This window comes from Lynx canadensis, chromosome A2 (genome assembly GCF_007474595.2).
Source record: "Lynx canadensis isolate LIC74 chromosome A2, mLynCan4.pri.v2, whole genome shotgun sequence".
NCBI lineage: Eukaryota > Metazoa > Chordata > Mammalia > Carnivora > Felidae > Lynx > Lynx canadensis.
Window position 1 is genome coordinate 112656596 of NC_044304.2, and position 22095 is coordinate 112678690.

General features: G+C 35.5%; 1 protein-coding gene across 1 annotated transcript in view; it reads left to right on the forward strand.

Annotated features, from left to right (window-relative positions):
• ABCB5 (ATP binding cassette subfamily B member 5) overlaps positions 1-22095 on the forward strand; it is a 113051-nt gene that overhangs the window by 15289 nt on the left and 75667 nt on the right. The window contains 9 exon segments of the mRNA XM_030294967.1: positions 728-919; positions 1005-1176; positions 3570-3694; positions 3775-3952; positions 5502-5615; positions 5926-6036; positions 9034-9159; positions 10429-10632; positions 17193-17363. Coding sequence (XP_030150827.1) covers positions 728-919; positions 1005-1176; positions 3570-3694; positions 3775-3952; positions 5502-5615; positions 5926-6036; positions 9034-9159; positions 10429-10632; positions 17193-17363 — 1393 coding nt within the window.

A 22095-nucleotide genomic window follows, 5' to 3' on the forward strand; every position in this document is an offset into this window, starting at 1 on the left:
TGGTTAGTCTGTGACTTATCACCCTGTTTATTTCCCTCATAGAACCACCTGAAATTATTTTTCTATATGTATTGTCTGTCTCCTCCCACCAGAATGTAAATTTTTCATGAATAGGGCCTTATCATCTTGCTCATGACTATATCTCTAAAACCTCACAGATAGAAGGTACCCAGTATACATTTTTTAAATGACTGCATTTATCTGGTCTACTGTTAGATTGTTTTCAGCTTTTCTTTATTGTTGTTAATGCTAACATGAGCATCCATCTAGATTAATCTTTTTTATATATTTCCTTATGGTAAATTCCTAAAGTTGAATTTTATATTTAATAGTATATATACATATATATATTAAATATTTTATACACTGTTTTTGACTACTTTCATTTCTTTATCTACCTGTTCCACATACAGCTATCTTAATTATGTCAATGTAACTTTTCAAATGAAAATTTTAAAAATTACTGAAAGAAGATATAAATAAATGTTTTAAAATACTAATTTCTACTAGTAATGTAAGAAAGACATATTCTAGACTAGGGAAACCTAAATTTTTATATTCAGTGTATTTTATTTCTTCTTATGGAGGTTTATTTTTAGTTATTTTATAGGCTAAAGCACAAATTCTCTCAATCAAATATTATGGTAGATTTCTTTTGTTGTTGTTGATAACAAAGGGAAAAAACTGCACTTGAGTCTCACTAATGTTTCCAATAATCTTTTTTCAGGTTGACCCTATATTATATTGGAATTGGAGTTACTGCCTTGGTTTTTGGCTACATGCAGATTTCCTTTTGGGTTATGACTGCAGCACGACAGACCAAAAGAATTCGAAAACAGTTTTTCCATTCAATTTTGGCACAGGACATCAGCTGGTTTGATGGTTGTGACATTGGTGAACTTAACACTCGTATGACTGAGTAAGAGGATGGATTTGTAGTATATCAACTTTGTTTCCATATATGATATATCAATGACTTAAATGCATTTATTTATTTGTTTCAGTGACATCAACAAAATCAATGATGGTATTGGAGACAAGATTGCTCTGTTGTTTCAAAACATGTCTACTTTTTCTATTGGCCTGGCGATTGGTTTGGTCAAGGGCTGGAAACTCACCCTGGTGACTCTCTCCACCTCACCTCTTATAATTGCTTCAGCAGCCATGTTTTCTAGGGTAGGCAAAATGGCTAATGCAGTGTTGACTGGAAGCAAGAATATGAACTAGGTTTTTTATCAAGTTTGTCAAAAAAGTCATTTCTATTCAGTTCCTATGTCTAAAAATAGGGATGTTATGCATCACAAATACTTTTGATTTTGTTCACTATTAATCACCCTTTTGTCTCCAAGTTATTTGGCTACAATAAGGTTAGTTACTAACATTAAAGAGGTTACTAACATTAAAAAACATTCCTCTTGGGGCACCTGGGTGGCTCAATTGGTTGAGTGTCTGACTCTTGATCTCAGCTCAGGTCTTGATCTCAGGGTCATGAGTTGAAGCCCCACATTGGACTATGCATGGGGTGTGGAGCCTACTTACAAAACAAAACAAAACAAAACAAAAGCATTCCTCTTCATTTGGTAGCCTACTGCAACTTCAAATGATAGCATGGATAAAGAATTACACCATTATACATTGGATTTTGGAAGAGCCTTATGTGTTCTAAATGTCCAGATAAATGTGTGCAATTCATTTCATTAAAACAGAATAAGAAACTGCTAAAACTGTAAACATTTTTTTATGTCAGCCATTTCAAGTTCATATTTTTATAAGACTTGAATTACATTGAAAATGTCTGCTTAATGTCTACTTTTATGTACTATATAAATCTGATACAATTTTTAAAATAAATTATGCATTTTCATGTTAAATTATGTTTCTAGTGCTGGTGTGAGCATAGCACAAGATATTAATCATGTATAGCCTGGATTTGAAAGCAGTGCTCTTTGTGAAGTCCAAAAGCAACACATAATGTCCCTAATATCTTTCTCTAAATCAAGCCTGACAATTCAACCAATGTATATATCCATCTCCTAGATTGGAGGCACCGTGTATTCTTAGGGATAGATGGGGTTTTTAATTTTGCAAAGCCAATTGTTCTTTATTGAAATCAAAGCCATAAAATTCAGAGTTTATTTGGTAGCAATATACAGATCCAATCAAACAAGAATTTACAGCAATAAAAATATTCTATAGTTGAATGATTTCTTGATAGACTTCAATGTTTAGACAAGAAATCTTTATTTAGTATGACTTTTAGGATTGACCTTGTAACCCTTGTCAAAATCTTCATCCCCAGCATATTTGAAATTAGGACCCACTCAGTAGGAAGATTACCCACTATGTGTTACTAAGATCAGAGCCTAAACTTAAAATTGCTCAGGGAAGCAAAGTGGACAAGAAGTTTCAAAGGAACAACAGTGGGAAATACAGTTCTGCTACTGTATGAACTGGTTGTAAGGAAGAAGCAAATAAGGTCAAAGTTATTCAAATGACTAAAGAAGCCAGGGTGGGTGGTTTCCAGCTTCCTTTGGTTCAATTTAATTTGGCAAACATTTATTAAACACCCACTATGTACAGTGGTTATTGCTAGGTGCTGCTTCCTCTCCAATGAGATAGGAATAATTATCTTTAAGTGAATTCAGAAAATAAGTATTATTCAGTTTATGCTACCTTCTGACTTTAACAACTGTCCAAGCATGTCTTACATAAAATCATCTCCAATTATTTGGAATGTGTTTTGAAAATGGATAGATTTGTTATTTGAGTAGGTAATAGTTTAAGACTCACAGCTCAGTGGACAATTCTCCTCCTATTCCATTTCATTGAACCATTGTGCTAATTACTAAATGAAATCTGTTACTAATTAAAGGAGTAGTAAGTGGAATGTATAATAGAGAAAAAAGCACATTCTGATTTTAAAATTTTGAAAAATTTTAAAACCTGCCTAATAACGATAAGAATGATATTCTCCTTCCTCTCTGTCTCTGAAATCTCACCTCTTAAGTGCTGGAGATATAGCACTTACTAGGTAGGCTGTGTTATGCAATAATAGTTTCAGGGGTCACACTCCAGACATATGCAGGATTATCTTCTTCTGCCTGGTACTGTGATCCATAGCCTCTGGAAGACTTGCTTTTTACATGATAATAAATCAAGTCAAATCAGGCTCACCAGTTTCCATAGTACACCTGAAAAGGTCTATGTCCCTAAAACCCATCTCCAAATCGTCTTTCCCAATTGTGTTAGCATAAGTACACATATTCTAAATTTTTAAAAATACAGAGAGAAAACAGGGAAGCTCTGCTTGTAGAAGACAGAGTAGAGATTTAGATTGAAGATTTTGTCACACTAAATTCTTTCACTGCTGTGAGACTTTAAAAAGTCACTTAATATCTCTGGCCATTGCTTTCCCCGTTTGCAAACTGAGAAAATTAGATTAAATGATACTAAGTACCTTTTCAATAATAAAATTCTGCTATTCTAGATTCCACCTGAATTAAGTTCTCTGCACATTGTTACTGCCTCAGGGTCATCTTTTGGTTAACTGTGGTCATGGTTTGTTACAGATAATGATCTCATTGTCCAGTAAGGAATTAAATGCCTATTCCAAAGCTGGGGCTGTGGCAGAAGAAGTCTTGTCATCCATCCGAACAGTTGTAGCTTTTGGAGCCCAGGAAAAAGAAATTCAAAGGTCTGTTCCTTTAATTATGATAATATTTTCGTGGTTTTATTTTCCCCAAAGTCTATTACATTGTGTCTTGTCTTTTTAAGGTATACACAGAATCTAAAAGATGCAAAGGATGTTGGCATAAGAAAGGCTATAGCTTCAAAACTCTCTCTTGGTGCAGTGTACTTCTTTATGAATGGAACCTATGGACTTGCTTTTTGGTATGGCACCTCTTTGATTCTTAGTGGAGAACCTGGTTATACCATCGGAACTGTTCTTGCTGTAAGTCTTATTTAAGAACAAAGGTAACTTGCCTATGTAATCTCTTCTTATCTAGAGTTTAGACAAAATCTGTCTTTGAATAATTATGAATATTCAAAGATGAATGTTTTTAACAAACAAATACTTGTTTCTTTCAAATTATCTGGGTATATCTTTAAATTATATCTATGAACTGGCAGGATTTAGTCATCCAGCATATCTTTAAAAGCATCATACTTTTAGAAGAATCATAACTGAACTCTCCCCTGGGATGTAGAGTTTTTTTTTTTTGTTTTTTTTTTTTAATTTTTTTTTCAATGTTTATTTATTTTTGGGACAGCGAGAGACAGAGCATGAACGGGGGAGGGGCAGAGAGAGAGGGAGACACAGAATCGGAAACAGGCTCCAGGCTCTGAGCCATCAGCCCAGAGCCTGACGCGGGGCTCGAACTCCCGGACCGCGAGATCGTGACCTGGCTGAAGTCAGACGCTTAACCGACTGCACCACCCAGGCGCCCCTAGAGTTTTCTTAATCCAGCAGTCAAAAAGGCCATTCTCTCGTGAGACTTTCTCCTTTCAAGCTTGCTGAGGTAAGACAAGACTCTACATTCACCTTGCTGAATGGCTTCCTCTGGTAATATTCTGGAGATAAAACTCTCCTGACCTTCCTCTGTCCTTTCAGCATATACTAATGTTAAAAACGGAATTATCATCTACAGTTCTCTCCAACATCACAATTTAGATTTTTTTTTTAACTCTTAGGGTTATGCATTGAATTTGAGTTTATTCGGTCATCCTCCCAAATTTCAACAATAAACAATTCAGTTCAGGATTAAAGACAGTTTGTCTTGCTGAACTGAGTTGATCTGGTCTATATACTTCAGTTCTCATTTGGCCTTCCCGTTTTATGTAGATTTCTGTCAACTAAAGTCATCTTTTAGATTTGAGACTTTCATAATTAAGACTTTTATATAAATGAAATTTGAGCATGAGGAATTTGGGGCACATCCTTACTCCTCAATTTATATGTGACTTTAGGCCAATGACTCGCTAAGCCTTAGCTTCCTCATTTGTAAAAATAGGGAAAAAGCACCTGGCTTATGGGATACTTTATTTATTTGATTTTTTGCCGAGATATATGTGTCTGAAACTGAAAGATGTCCAGTAATATAAGAATTCAGAAGTTTGGACAGAAATAGTACAATGTCTCTATGTAAGTGAAATGTATCCCATCCTTCTCTGTAAAGTTTAAGGAATTGACTGACCAGCAGGGAGGGAGTGCAGCTTACCTCCTCACTCAACCAGTGAGCCTTCCTCAGTAAACAGATTTTCGTGCTCAAGCTTCCCAGCAGGTGATAATGAGACTGTGAGACAATCAAAAGTTGTTCCACATTAAGAAAAAGCCATGTAAAATTGGATTAACTTGTGTTTCCTTTATGTTTGGCAGCAGCTTGCATTCTTTCCTACCTAATTTCTCTAATATATCTCTGAGTGTCAACCAAATATACACTTTATTCTATTGTGTCTCATATATTTGAGGAAGATTAAATATTATTTTCTTGTTCCTATAGGTTTTTTTTAGTGTAATCCATAGTAGCTACTGCATTGGAACAGCAGCCCCTAGCTTTGAAACCTTCACTATAGCCAAGGGAGCCGCCTTTAATATTTTCCAGGTTATTGACAAGGTAAGACTTCACATTGCTTTGAAAGATAACTACAATTACTGCAAGAAAGAAACCAAAAAAATACATACATTCATTTCATTAAAACAAAAGATGGGCAAAATCCACGTTGGATAATTAGATATGCAAAGAGATTGTTTTAACTCTTCTACAAGGGCATTGTGTTTTATTGAAACCTTTATGTCTAACTCAATGTAGTTTGGAAGCAGAAAAGAAAGCATTGTAAAAGTAAACCATCTTTAAATTGTTTTTAGGATGTAGAATGTCAACTTAGTCCCTTGAAGATTTGTAACATTCTCTTTGTTTTTCTAAGAAACCTGCTATAGATAATTTTTCAACAACAGGATATAAACCAGAATGCATAGAAGGAACTGTGGAATTTAAAAATGTTTCTTTCAGTTATCCATCAAGACCATCTATCAAGGTAGGTTAATTTAATTACAGAATTGTACAGTACTCTGATATTGTCTTTTATTGGCTAAGATCTCTTCTTAAGAGAGTATTTAGGATCATTTTGACCAAGATTTTGCTACTCTTCTTTGAAAAGAGAGAGGAGAAAGTAAGATAGAGAAAGGTGGGGAGGGAGGGAAAGAAGGAGGGAAGGAAGGAAAGGTAGATCAGTAATGGACAAATAACTCTGGAAGAGCTAATTACATTTCACAGCCTCTTTTTTACATTCAGCTTACTAAAACATTTTCAACTCCCTGAAATTCCTTCACTGCATTTGGGAGCACACCAAAATGTCTTGGATTGATGGCATCACCTATTGGTGGTCCCCAAATATTATCCCACTCAACAAAGGTAACTCATTTTAACCTCAGAGTCTCTAACCTGAGGAATTATGCATGTGTTGTGCCTTTTCCTTCTCCTTTTCCTAAGAGCTTTACTGGACCAGCATTTGTGTCTCAGGTACTTTCTTTCTCACTTTTAGATACATGCAGACAATCACACGTGTGCACAGGTGCACATGCAGCCCAGAGTTTATTACCCTCCATTGTTCAGTCTTTGACAAGTTCTTGTGAAAACGTTTGTCTCTTCTGTCCTCCTTTTTTCATGTTATTAGTATATTTATCCAAAAAAGTAGTTACAGTTAAAAATTGCAAAGAGTAATTACTAATAAAACACTTATTTTATACAAAAAGGACAATATTATTTTAAATGAAATTGATAAAAATTACTCTTGCCATCAACCTTTAATGCCTATAAAGTGCCCAAATGTCCCCTGCATAATTTGCATTCAGAAAAGATCTACCTACTCCTACTTCTTTATTTTTCCCTATGTCTTTGAAATTCTCTTTTCAAAGCTCTTTTTTGAAATCTTTGTTACTTAATCACCATTGTTGACATAGTGTTGCCTTCTACCATTTTTCTCAACAGAAACACACATTTGCAACTACATTTGGGTTGGCTCTTAGAGATTTAAGTACCAATTGTGCCATTATATTGCATGGTAAAGTGTTCTCTGGGTTTCAAACTATTTTTCAGTGAACATTTGAAATATATCCCTTTTTACTAAGCTAAAGAGTGAATAATTTCAAACAAAGAAATTCGTTACCACTTTAAATAAATAAAACATATTCTTCCAATGAAAGTACAGAAACCAACTCCAGGGTAAAAGTGGAGATGATAGAGGAGGTACTCCCACCAGGAGTCCTGAATTTCTCACCTCCTTCAAAGAATTCTTCTCTGCTTGACCCTTTGCAAGTTTTATGTTTAAGTTATTTAAAGGGTCTGTTTATTTACAAACAGGGAGATCAAAGTGAGAGCCCAAAGAGAGATTCCCATGTTTTTAAGCTGAGTACATAATAAATGCAAGCAAAGATAGATGAGAGTTTCTCAACGAGATTGCTGTTGTCATTTTGGTAGGGCTTCTGCCATTCTGTCATTATTTGTCAGGCTTCTCTCACACTGCAAGTCCTAGGACACTAAAAGCTGGTAGCAACCTCCAGGCATTGAGAAATATTTTAAAGTGCTACCCTGAGTTTCAATGTCCCCATGAGATCCAGCACTAGAAAAGGAGGGTTTCTAATAGTGGAATTCATTCATGGGAGCACCTAAGGAGTCTTGCCAGTTGTCTTACTTTGCTACAGGAAAACCTTGGATTGCAAGTAACTTGTTCTATGAGTGTTCCGCAAGACAAGCAAACCTTTGTAATAAATTTTAACTTGGTAAATGAGCAGTGTCTTGCAATACGAATAGTATGTGAGGCCAAATGTCACATGATCACAACGAAGCCAATGGTTTCTCTCTCTCTCTCTCTCTCTCTCTCTCTCTCTCTCTCTCTCTCTCTCTCTTTCTCTTGCGGGATGCGGGATTGTGGGTGACCATCTCCCATGCTTGGATGCTGAGTGTCAGGCTGTAGTGTTTGGCAGAAATCAGTGATTTTTCAGAACATGGGAAGGTGCTCACAACTGGCGCTAGTGTATTTTTTTGTCACCTCAAAGCCCCTATGGATAGCCCTTTGCTTTTTCATACAAGAGTAAGCTTAGGAATGCTTTGCTTCATTCTACGTCAGGCTGCCTGCAGATACAGACCCTTTCCTCTGCTGCCTTATTGCCAGTTACATTAAATACAGTATGACAAGAGTTTATTAATACTTTACTGTAGTCGACATCCGTGTAAGTGTAACAGTGACCCCCATGCAGAAAAAGATTCCATTGAGTCAATAGATAGCAGTGATTCCATTAGTGATAGTGAAAGTCGTCCTGCACAATAAGCCTCCTCTCTCTCATCTCCCCCACACCAGCCAGGTAAGTGCAGCTTAATTTGTTTATTTTTCTTTCTATTTTGTATTTACTTTGTTATTTTATATTATATTACAGTATTGTAATCATTTTCATATAAATATCTTTGGGGTGTGGAACGAATCATCTGAGTTTCCAGTATTTCTTATGGGGAAATTAGCTTTGATCAACAAGTACTTTGGATTACAAGCATGTTTCTGAAATGAATTATGCTCACAAGCCAAGGTTTTACTGTATTTTTCAATAATGTTAAATATATATTTTTTTAAGAAAGAACTTCCTTAAATAGCTCATGACGATATCTGGCAAGATTTCATTCAATTGTTGCAAATTAAAAGAAAAGAACTTTTACTAACTTAGTAGTCATGAAATTGATATAAAGTATTTTAGCCGAAAATGTGAACAGTTTGCTATGGCTAGTTAATATTCTTTGTGTACTTTTAATCTAGATCTCCTCTTTATAGAGAGAGATGGTAAGACATTTTTAAATATTATTTTCCAAAATTATGTAGACTTTTATTATACATGTACATGAAACAAAACAAGGTCTAAATTTGTTTTTAAGTGTCACAGAATTCTTTTTCTGTTTATAATTCTACATTAAATTTCTGAAAATATGTGAATCATATTCTCACTTATCCTAGTTATATAGAATTTTTCCCCCTACATCCCAATAGATCCTAAAAGGTCTGAATCTCAAAATTAAGTCTGGAGAGACAGTAGCCTTGGTTGGCCCCAACGGCAGTGGGAAGAGTACTGCAGTCCAGCTTCTTCAGAGGTTATATGATCCTGACAACGGCTTTGTAAGTGTACCTAGCAAAATGAAATTAGGAAATACCACCTACTATAGGGAACTTACAGCTATCTCAACTTTGATTTAACAGTGGACCTGAGAGAAGCCATATCATTTTCTTTCCTGCATATTCATTCATCCACCAAATATTTATTGAGCACCTATTGCTAGGCACTGTTCTGGGTACTAGGGAACATAGATGAGCAAAGCATAAAAACCTCTACCCTCATCGAGTTTACATTGTAATAAGTAGAGAACCACAAATAAGTAAATTATATAGTATTTTAGAAGGTGATGAAAGCTGTGGAGGAAAATGACATAATTTGTAGTACCCAGAATTTACAAGTTTTTCAATTTCTCAAAACATCCCAGCAGAATATCTGCAGAAAATATGCTCTCTCATTTTTTTCTGTCATCCATAATGTTGCACTTGACTTTGTTACCCTTGTAAATATCATAGAGAACAAGACTATGATAGTCACAGAAGCATAAATCTTAATGCTTCTATTCAAATTTTCAACTGTTATTTTTAAAAGAAAATCTATTCTCCTAGAGCCTGGTTCATTTAAATTTGACTTCCTAAGTTTTCATTTGGAGTATACTAGATTCATGTATCCATGTTAATATTAAATAAATAAATTATGGTTAAGCATTCCATATATAAAGCAGTTGCATAGAATACTCATGCCCAGAGAGAATTCCAGAGTTGGTGATAAAGAGAAGCTCCGGGAGTTATAATTATCAAACCTCGGCTTCTGTCATTGGAATATGTGGGGTAATGGGTAATGGCACTATTTATGGAGAAGACAGTATTCTTTTACTATTATTTATATGAAAGAATAGAAGACACTTTTGACTTTTGCAGCAGAGTGAGGTGTTGAAGAAAGGGTATTTCCTAGAAAAAGAATGCAAAGGTCACATCAGTCTTAAGTTAACAAAACTGAAGTTTGTTACATGTGTCTACATGACAACATTTGTGGCTCCTATAGCCAGGGATCTATGTAGCACCTAATTTGTGGATCTTAAAATAAGGATATTCAAGTGGTTTGGCAATATTTTAAGCCAGTGTTTTTTTTTTTTTTTTTGAGGTTTTATTGGTTCACATCTACCAGAAAAGGCTGTTGACAGTACACATGCTATAAATATTTTATCAAAAGAAGCCAATCGTTGATTCCTGAAATAGCCTGCTTCTCAGCTTACACTTTGAACTAAAGAAAAAGACTCTAAACCCAGTGCAGTGTAAGGTATCACCACATGATTTATTCCTTTGGATTGGCAGATCACAGTAGATGGGAATGACATCAGAACTTTAAATGTTCAGTATTATCGAGAACATATTGGAGTGGTCAGCCAAGAGCCTGTTTTGTTTGGGACCACCATTAATAATAATATTAAATATGGACGAGATGGTGTGACCGATGAAGAGATTGAGAAAGCAGCAAAGGAAGCAAATGCTTATGATTTTATAATGGAGTTTCCCAATGTAAGTACACTATGTAACCTGTGTCCTTATTTAGAGCTAAAGCAGTTCAATGTTCCAAAATAAGGTAACAAAACAATAACTTCTACAGAGTAGGAGGAGTGTGAATAACTGCTGAATTGTCCTAGATGAAACATCTATGAATGAGAAAGCATGGCAGCAACCAAAAGAAGAAATGCATCATTGAAGGTCAGTTTTTTAAAGCCATATTTAGTTCTTACTGGCTCTCACTGCAAATGGAAAAGAAAAATAAATGAAGGATATATTAAAATATAACAAAGAAATATGAAACAAATTCATCAGTCCAAGCTGAGAATTGATGTCTGCCAAATGTTGATTTGCAAGGCCATCTTGTGGCTAAGAGTGGGACTGTCACAGACAATGGTAAGGCAAAAGGAAAACTATGACCATTTTTAGAAGCACATAGATCCAATATTGGACAGGAAATGTATTATCATACTTGGAAAGAGATATAGTAAACTAAGATTCTTGATATTAGGACATATCATATCCTAAAAGGTATTTAAAATTGATAGCTATAAAGCCATTTATTTACATTTCCCAAAGTATTCATTCCTCAGTATCACGTGAAACTATTGTGGGGAGCACCCTGTAAAATATGAAAGGATGAGATTTGAAATAAAAGTACAGAATAAAATTCTACTATATCAAAAAGCAACAATAACAAAAAAACTTTATTTTAGTGTATATGTTTTATAAACCATACTCCATGGGTCATAATAATTTTTGCTCTTTCTTTTTCTTTTAATAAAAACTTTTGTTATATCAGTAATTACCTTTTATCCCCATTATTTATGGTCATAATTGGAATAGCAAACTCATTAATGGCTTAAGCTCATCCTTTGCCTTGTAGTTTGCGAAAACAAACTTCCTTTCTTTGACCTTTCTTTTGGCACTTTGAATGACTTCCCTTCGTCAAACACCAAAGATCTTTAGTTTCCCACTTGGAATTAGGAATTTTCTGGGACATCTTAAATCACACTCTGTAAGTTACTACTTGCCTTACTAAAAGTCCAGTATTTATACAGAGATGCCCCTTGCTATATAATTAATAATAAATCTTAAAAATATAATCCAAAGAACAAATTAAAGATACTGGCTCATGATGGAAACTAAATTTCACAGCCATGGTTGAGCAGAGAAATAATAGTAAGCACAGGAATAAATAAAAGTTCCAGACATCCCCAATGGAAAAATTGGGGAAATATGTGTTTAAATAAATGCCATTATTTCTATGATATACACATATTTTAAAATTAATGTATTAGGATTAACTGATACTTGCTAGCGTTTTCCCATCAACAACCAGAAAAGCATAGGATGTATGTTTCCAAGCATTGGACAAGAGGTAGCACAAAATTGTGATTCCAGAGAGAAAGGAAACTCATGAGGAAACTCCATGAATTTGCAGCAATTCTGCAGAGGAACACACCTCTGACCCCCATCTCTATGAACTAGAATCCAGACAGAACATGGCACTTCACTAAACTGAAAGACAGAGATAGAGTTTCAGGACAGCATAAGCAACTGGAGAGGCAATGAGAGACCTGTGGAGTGAGGTGTGGAGGTAGAAGTCCCTGTAAGCACCACTTGGAAATCCTTGTCTGAAGATAAGACTTCCCAAGGCTTACTAGAGAGCAGCTGCTACAAAGCTGAGAGTAGAATAAAGATACTGGACGTCTGTTGAAAGCACAGCCCAGCCAGAATGGAGAGATTACATTAACATTTTTTAATACCCCAGACATATAGCTGAGCCACCAAAAAAAGCCACACCTTAAGAGTAAAGCCATACCTTAGAGTAGGCTGACTCTAGGCCTACCCTAACAAAATCAAGCCATGACAAGATCCCCAGAGGAGACAGAACTTACCGGTTGGGTGCTGCCAAATTTTGAGACTTTCTACAGATTCCCTTAACAAAGCGTAAAACCAGAATTACACATGTTCAAGATGATCAGGCAATATTTGAATTGCTTACTAAAACAAAAATTAACTTTGTTTTCAGAAGAAAACAGAATTCAGAGTTTCTGCAACGTAACATTCACAGAATTCAGTGTACATTCTGCAACAATTAGATATACAAAGAAATAGGAAACTATGATCCATAAGCCAGAAATTATAATCTAAATGCTTAAGCACTTAAGAAAAGCTTCAAAATGCATGAAGCAAAAACTGCTGCTCCTGAAAGGAGAACCAGACAAACACACAATTTTAGTTGAAGCCTTCAGTACTTGGTAGAACAAGTAGGCAGAAAATCAGTACAGCTGTTGATGATCTGAACAATACTACTGACCATCTAGATCTCACTGACACTTATGGAACACTGCCCAATAGCAGCAGAATATATTCTACTCAAGTACACATGGAATGTTCACAGAAGTAAACAATATTCTGGGCCGTTAAAAAAACAACTTTGCAATTTCAAAGAAAACATACAATATATGTTCTCAAACCATAATAGAATTAAAGTATAGAAATCACTAAGAGAAATATATCTGGAAAATCCACAAATATTTGAAAATTAAATAACTCACTTCTAAATAATCTCTGGCTGAAAGAGGAAGTTTCAAGGAAAATTAATGACTTTTTTAACTAAATAAAAATGAAACTGCTGTGTATCAGTATTTGCTTTTAGAAAAGAAAAAAAGACCTAAAATCTATCAACTAACTTTCCAACTTGAGAAACTAGAGTAAGAAGAGCAAGTTGAACCCGAAGCAAGCAGAAGAAGGGAAATAATCAAGATTAGAATAAAAATCAGTGAAAGCAAAAAGAAAAATATTAGAAACAATCATTAAAATCAAAAGCTGTTTCCTTGAAAAGATTAATAAAATCAGTAAATGGTAGCAAGGCTGATGAAGAATCTGAAAACAGAAGAGAAATTACCGATGGGAAGAATGAAAGATAGTACATCACTATTAATCTTAAAGACATTAAAATGTTGTAGGAATACTATGAACAAGGCTATGCCTTTATATAAATTTGACAACTTAGCTGTGGGTCAGTTCATTGAAAGACACAAACTACCAAAAGTCACTCAAAAAGAAGTAATATTAGGAGCACCTGTGTGGCTTAATCAGTTAAGCATCCAATTTCAGCTCAGGTCATGATCTCACTGCTCGTGAGTTGAAACCCCATATGGGACTCTGTGCTGACAACTCAGAGCCTGGAGCCTGCTTTGAGTTCTCTGTCTCCCTCTCTCTGCCCCCCCCCCCAAGCTCTGTCTCCTCTCTCTCTCTCTCTCTCTCTCTCTCTCTCTCTCAAAAATAAACACTAAAAATTTTTTAAAACAGAAATAATCTTAGTAAGACCTATAACTATAAAAAAAAGTCAACTAGATCTCTAAATCATAGCAACAATTACAAATGAAATCAATTAAAAGCGGCATCTACAGAGCACCTGGGTGGCTTAGTTAGTTGAGTATCCACTCCTCATTTCGACACAGGTCATGATCCCAGGGTCATGGTATCAAGCCCCATGTCAGGCTCTGCCTGCTTAATATTCTCTCTCTCCCTCTGCCCTTCCCCTTCTCTCTCTCTCTCTCTCTCTCTCTCTCTCTCTCTCTCTCAAAAAAAGTGGCATTTACAATAGCATCAAAAAATATTAAAATAGACTAAATTTTATGTAAGGTGTAAATCTTCTGTATAAAAATTATGAAACATTGCTGAAAGAAATTAAAGATCTAAATAGAGTGTAACTTATTCATTGATTTAGAAATTCAGCATTTTTAAAGATACATGTTTTTCCAAAATTAATAAATTTGATGCTATATCAATCAAAATCCCAGAAGTCTTTTTTGTGTCTAGAAATCAACCTGCTAATTCCAAAATTTGTTTGAAAATTTAAAGGACTAAAAATAGACAAAACAGTTATGAAAAAAAAACCAGCAAAGCTGGAAGACCTACAATATATAATTTTAAGACAGCATTAAGAAAGTAGAAATGGCACAATGTAGATCAGTGGAAAAAATAGAGTCCAGAAAAAGACCCACACATATCTAGTGAAATTATTTTTGACAAGGCCATTGTTAATTTGTTGGGAGAAAGGAAAGTCTTTTCAACAAATGGTGCTGAGAAAATTGGATATCCTTCTGGAAAAACAAATAAAATGTGACCCTTCCCTCATACCATGTATACATATTAATGTGGCATGGATCTTAAATCAAATATAAAAACTGAAACTATCAAACTTCAAAAACAAAAACTTAAGTGAAAAACATTTGTGACCTTGATGTAACCAAGCCAAGGTAGCTTTTCTTAGGTAGAAAAGCATTTACTATTTAAAAAATGATAAACTGAACTTTATTGAAATCAAAACCTTTTAAAAGACACTATTTAGAAAGTAAAAAGGCCAAACACAGAGTGACAGAAAATATTTACAATACACAGGTCTGACAAAGGACATGCACTCAGAATATATACAGAACTTTTATAACAAACACAATAATAAAACATAAAAATGGACAAAAACTTGAACAGACATTTCATTTCACACACACAAAGAAATGAACAATATACCAATGAAAAATATTCAGCATTATTAGTCACCAGGCAAATGTGAAGTAAAACCACAATGAGATACCATTTCATACTTGTTAGAATGGACAAAATTAAAAATAATAGCAATAATAACTTCTGATGAGAATGTAAATCAATTAGATCTCTTATTCATTCTGAATAAAGTGAAATTGGTACAGTCATTTTAGAAAGAAATTTGACACTTTATTATAATGTTAACATAATAACCTTATAATACATTTATGACTCAGCATTCTATTCCCACATATTTTTCCAAAAGAAATGAAAATGTGACCACAAGAACATTCTGTACATGAATGTTCATAGCAGCTTTATTCATAATATTCAAAAATTGGAAATAATGCAAATGTTCAGCAGCAGCTGAATAGATAAATTGCAACTGATATAAAGTTGTTGGATAGAATACAAGATTTTCAGTTCATTTTGAATTTCACATAAACAATGAATAATTTTATCATAGGTATATCCCAAATATTATATGAAATGTACTTACACTAAGAAAAGTATTCACTGTTAACTGAAAATCAGAATTAACTGAGCTCTTTGGTTTTTTTGTGTTTTTATTTGTTTTTGCTGAAGTTGGTAGCTTAAGGTAGATTCACATTGTGTGAAGCACTACTCAGAAATAAATAGGAGTGAATTGCTGATACACACAATATGAATGAATCTGAAAACTATTATGCTAAGTAAAAGAAGACAGACCAAAAAATACCCACTGCAATTATAGCAAAGCTCCAGGATACAAAGTTAATATACAAAAATCAATCATTTTCCTATATATATGCAATGAACAAGTGGAATCTGACATTAAAAGCACAATGCCATTTACATTAACATCCAAAAAATGAATTACTTAGGTATAAATCTAACAGAATATGTACAAGATCTATATAAAGAATGAAATCAAAGAAGAATTTTTAAAATGCAGTGCTATTCCATGTTCATGGAAAGATAGACTCAGTATTGCCAGATGTTAGTTCTTCCCAACTTGATCTATAGATTCAGTGCAATTTCAATCAAAATCTCAGAAAGCTATTTTGTGGATATCAACAAACCAATTCTTTTTTTTTTAATTTTTTTAATGTTTATTTATTTTTGAAAGAGAAAGAGAAAAAGAAAGAGAGACAGAACACGAGCAGGGGAGGGCCAGAGAGAGAGGCAGACACAGAATCCAAAACAGACTCCAGGCTCTGAGCTGTCAGCACAGAGCCCAATGCAAGGCTCAAACTCACGAACCGTGAGATCATGACCTGAGCCGAAGTCGGAGGCTTACCGACTGAGCCACCCAGGTGCCCCATGTGTTTTTTTTAATGTAAAGGTCAAACTCTAGAAATCAAAGGTTTAGAAAACTATTTAAATTTATATCCTTGAAGAAATGAGCTTTGGGTCATGGACCTAACCCAATACAATATTACAACTATGCTTCATTAGTTCTAGAAATTACCTCCAACCTCAAATATCTCATTTGTTAAAGAGGTATATCCCAAAAAATAAAAAGTAAAGGAAATAAAACACAGGTCCAAAAGTGTCCCAAGACTGAAAAAAATTTTGAGAAGTTTGTTTTGCATTAATCTTTTCATACCTTTTTTCAGAATATCCAGGAAGGAAATTGTGAATAATATATTAAATTGCTGTTAAACATTTCAGATAGTTAAGAATGTGTTTGTATTACAGCAGTTCTTTTAAAGATATCAGTACATTTTAAATTGTCTTTAAAAACTTTCAAGATTGGTTCAAATATTATTAATCTCCCTAAAAATCCTGACTATCATACATTCTCATTTCTTTTAGTCCTAGCCAAATTTTCCTTTGGTCATCTCTTTATTGAACTCTTTTTTTTCCAACAGTTGTTTGTTTTCACAAAGGACAACTCAAAGGTCAAAAGCAGCCAGGCTGAAGTAGTGGTTAAGGTGGTATTAAAACACAACTGTTATTGCCTGTCATTGCCTATTCTAATAATTTGATCATGCTGCCTTCTGTTTCTGTGCTCTTTTCCTATTTTTCATTAGAAATTTAATACCTTGGTAGGAGAAAAAGGAGCACAAATGAGTGGAGGACAGAAACAGAGAATCGCAATTGCTTGAGCTTTAGTTAGAAACCCAAAGATCCTGATCTTAGATGAGGCTACATCTGCCCTAGATACAGAAAGTGAATCAGTTGTTCAAGCTGCATTGGAGAAGGTAAGTGAGCAGATCATTTCTTATTTCCATATTCCTGGCTCAACATTGTTTTTAAATACAAGAAAGTATGGCTCTGCACTGGATTATTTCTTGAGTTCAGAGCCCTCTTTAAGGTATTGATGCAGAATGTTCACCCTTGTAAAAACTTATACATGATAGTTATAGGAAGTGATTTGGATGAAAGAAGAAGATGCTATAGTTGGTGCTAAAAACATACAGGGCTGATATCCACGCAGTCATCCCATATATACTTCCTTTCCAATGGTCTACACTTTACACCTCCCCCTAGTAACCCCATACCACTACCACTATCACAGTTATAACCACATCCATTCTTGGCCTCTTGCATACATACCTGTAGGATTCTCTTCTCTGACCACTTTTTGTCTTTAGGGCAACCCCAAAGTACTCATTTTAACTCAATTTCATTTCCAGGGTGGAAGCATACAGTGTGGTTTGCCCTACCCTTGAATCATTCTCCTATAAGAGCCCTTGGCCCTCTAACTTCATACTAACCTCCTGCTTACTGCATGCTACTGACTTGCTTCAGGACTTCAATTCAGTGATGGTCCTTTATGAAACTGCATTGCATTTGGGACAGTAGTTGGTGGCAGTGACATGAAAAACCATGAATATTTTTTTCAATGGCCAACCCCTCTTTTAAATCATGGCCTTCAGGGATGCCTGGCTGGCTCAGTAGGTTAAGCATCTGACTCTTGATTTTGGCTCAGGTCATGATCCCATGGTCATGAGATCAAGCCCTGTGTTGGGCTCTGCACTGAGCATGGAGCCTGCTTGAGATTCTCTCTCTTTCTCCCTCTGCCCCTCTGCTCCACTTGCATGCATTCTCTCTCTCTCTCTCTCTCTCTCTCTCTCTCTCTCTCTCTCTCTCTCTCTCTCTCTCTCTCTCCCTCTCTCTTTCTCTCTCTCTCTCTCTCTCTCTTTAAAAAATCAATCAGTTGGGGCGCCTGGGTGGCGCAGTCGGTTAAGCGTCCGACTTCAGCCAGGTCACGATCTCGCGGTCCTTGAGTTCGAGCCCCGCGTCAGGCTCTGGGCTGATGGCTCAGAGCCTGGAGCCTGTTTCCCATTCTGTGTCTCCCTCTCTCTCTGCCCCTCCCCCGTTCATGGTCTGTTTCTCTCTGTCCCAAAAATAAATAAACGTTGGAAAAAAAAATTTAAAAAAAAAATCAATCAGTCAATCAATCATGGCCTTCAAACCTTTCAGAAGGCTTAATGACACAAATTACTTTGAACTTGTTTGAAAACATGTTGTGTTTTTGTGTCTAAGAAAATTACAGACTTTTCTTGTTAAATACTAATTTTGTGCAACCAGAAATGGATACTGACAGCCAGAGTGCACACTGCTTATTGAATAATCTGTTAGTTACTATTATCAACTTGCAAATTAAATTGTATATGTTTTTACCCTTGTTTTCATCCCACAATGAGAGTGCCACCTGTTGTTCGTGATATTTCTTATTTCCATAAAGTAAGGAAGTGATATGAAAGTCCATGTTTATTGTAGATACTTTGCCAGTTTGGTTAATTTTAGTGGAAAAGAAACAATGATTCCCTCAAGGGTATGGCTGATGCTTTACTCATTTTTTTAAATTTAGTAACTGGGACTGGGCTCTACAGAATGCACTCAAATTGTATTCGGTAATGGTGATGCTTAGTTACTTAGGGCTTGAATGTACCAAAAAATTATTACACTTAATATAACCAACCATCTTTTAACTTACATAAGATTTTTCTTTAATTTTCTTGAGATACAATTGACATATATATAAGATATTTAAAAACATTGTAATAGGTTCCAGAATTGTTAAAGGTTAAGTGTCTATTATCTTTTCAACCAATGTGTTAATCACTTCAGGTGATCAGAACTTGTTCAGACTTTTAAAGTAGTTGATTAGTGACATAATAAACTAATAAAAGGTTTTTTTACTAATGGTTAAAATTAAATCTGTATCATGATAAAAACAGAAGAACACAAATCGTTTGTAAACTATGATTACAATTATATATAATAGGTGTGCATGTGCACAAAAATGAAGACAACATATATGAAAATACCAGCAGTTGTGTGACAGAATTATGAGGGAATTTAAGTTTTTAAAAATGTATTTACTCTTATTATTTTTCACTTTTTAAAGGTGAGAGAATTATTGACATTGTAGAGACATATAGGTGTGAAACTGCTTTAAGTTTGGTTTGCTGGTCTTTTATGGGATGAAGGTAAATGGTAACAAAGGGGTGACAAGTAGCACAATAAACGGAATTAATTATATATGCATCAGTTTACTGGAAAGTGACTCATAGCAAAGAGGAGAGTTCAAAAAAGGCCAGGTAATGAAAGCTCCAGTGCCCTGAGAGTCCTCTGTACATTCCACACAGAGGGCGATTGTGGAATCAAACCTTTGGAGAGGTTCCTACCTAAGGAGGGTAGGGCACACAGCACATCTCATTTCTGCTCCTCTAAGAACTCTCAGACCTGCTGCATGATATGGCCTAACCCACTGCAGTTAACAGTTCCAGCTCAAAATATCTTCCAAACTACAAAACGAACAAAGAGGGAACAATAAAATATATCTCTTCTTATTGGTGAATGCTGTATCCACCCCCTCCATGCCCAGCCTTCACTTGTTCCTTTCCACCCCTCCTCTCCATTACTCCCATTGTCTTCCACTTATATTGAGTTCTAGAACCACTAAAACTAATCTATAGTGATTTTTAAAAAGAAATAAAATCAGTAGTTTCCTGGAGCAGAAGGTAGGTTTTGACTAAAATGAGCATAAGGGAACTATCACTCTTGTCCTCAGTTGGATTTTTTTTTTAACATTTATTTATTTTTGAGAGAGAGAGCACGAGAGAGGGAGGGACAGACAGAGAGGGCACAGAGCTTCTGAAGCAGGCTCTGCGCACAGCAGCCCAATGCGGGGCTTAAACTCAGGAACCGTGAGATCATGACCTGAGCCAAAGTCGGACGCTCAACTGACTGAGCCCCCCAGGCTCCCCTCCTCACTTGGAATATTGCAACAGTTACTCCCTGCTTCAGCCCATGCCCAATCAATCTGTTTTTATCACATCAGTCAGGTGATGCCACTAAAATGTAAATCTGATCCTCCAGTGGCTTTTTAACTCACTCTTCAATCTAAGTAAATACCAAATTCCTTACCAGGCACCTAGGTGGCTCAGTGGGTTAAGCGTCCAACTCTTGATTTCAGCTCAGGTCAGGATCGCATGGTGAGATTGAGCCCTGCATGGGTCTGCGTCAGGAGCCTGCTTGGGATTCTCTCTCTGCCCCTGCCCTGCATGCATGCAAGTGTGCTCACACTCACTCTCTAAACAAACAAACAAATAAACTTAAAAAAAAAAAGATCTTTACAGTAAGTGACAGGTTCTATGGAATCAGGCTCTAAGCTCCTGGAACCTCACACCCCATCATTCTCCTCCACATTTGCTGCTCCTTAAACATGCCATAGTACTTCTTATCAGCTCTCATACTGTGTATGTTTTTGTTTATTTTATTGTCTCTGTTCCCCTACTGGAATGTAAACTCAGTAGTGGCAAAGGCTTTGATTGGTTAACTGCAGTGTCCCCAGCACTAGAATGAGGCCTGGTCCTTAGACAGCCAGTAAGCATTTGTTAAATGCATTTTGGATGAGTTTGGTACAGAATAGTTCCAAGGTCTAAAGTTCTCTTTTCTGGAATTCTTAAGTTAGACTTACTGCAAACTAGTTTTGCTTCACTTATCTTATTCATGAGGAGGATCAAGTGTCAGTGGGTAAAGATTTATGCCACAGACTATGTGGTACCACTCTGCTACTGGTTTGGACCCAGCATGCCAATGCAGCAGGTTTCTATTCTGTCCCAGTACAGAAGGCATGGCAGTAAAGACCTGTAGGCCCCTGTGGAAGCAGGGGAAGCCCACACTGACTTTGGGATAAAGCCTGTGAACACTCTGAGATGTTAAAAGTGGTATGCTAATCTAGGCATAATTATTATTAAGGGAGGTTCAGCTACACCACATCAATGGAGAACCTTTAAAAAGACCCTTTGCTAATTATGAGGGAAGGGTTTCCATCACAGTTTTATTCTTTAAAGAGATAGAGCTGCTTTGTTGCAGGCTTCATGGGCTTTTCTTTATCATTACTACTCTTTCTCACTATGATGCATCCCGTTGATCTTCCTCAGAGGATCTTAACATACTTATATGACTTGAAGAATTGAACAATAAGAAAATTGGTATGCTGCATTAAGCTGTGGGCTACTTTATTAAGTTAAGCCCAAACAAGTGGTTATCCAAAGTTAGGTTAATTATTACACATTTTGGTGCGTCTATGACAATTAAATATTTTACTTTTTATATATGAAATTAGGGATTTATTCAATTTTTTCTTCTTTCTTTTCCTTTCTCTTTTTCTTTCTTTTGTTTTTTTTTTCTTTCTTTTCAAAACCATTTGTAGCAACATGATAATAGTTGAGAACAGAAAGGGAATTTCTGCAAGGGGATTTCCTTGGCTGGAATTTAGCCAGAAGAACAAAGGTAGCATAGAGACTATCTCATCCTAAAAGCATCATGGAACATTTTATAAGCCTGCCTAATCAAGCTCACATTTGTTAGGCTTGGTGTTAAATTATAGACCACTAATTTATTTTAGGGCAGTGCTTCTTCCCCTTTGATGGATCAGGGCCCCATCTAAGAATCTAAGAAAGGGAAAAATAAACC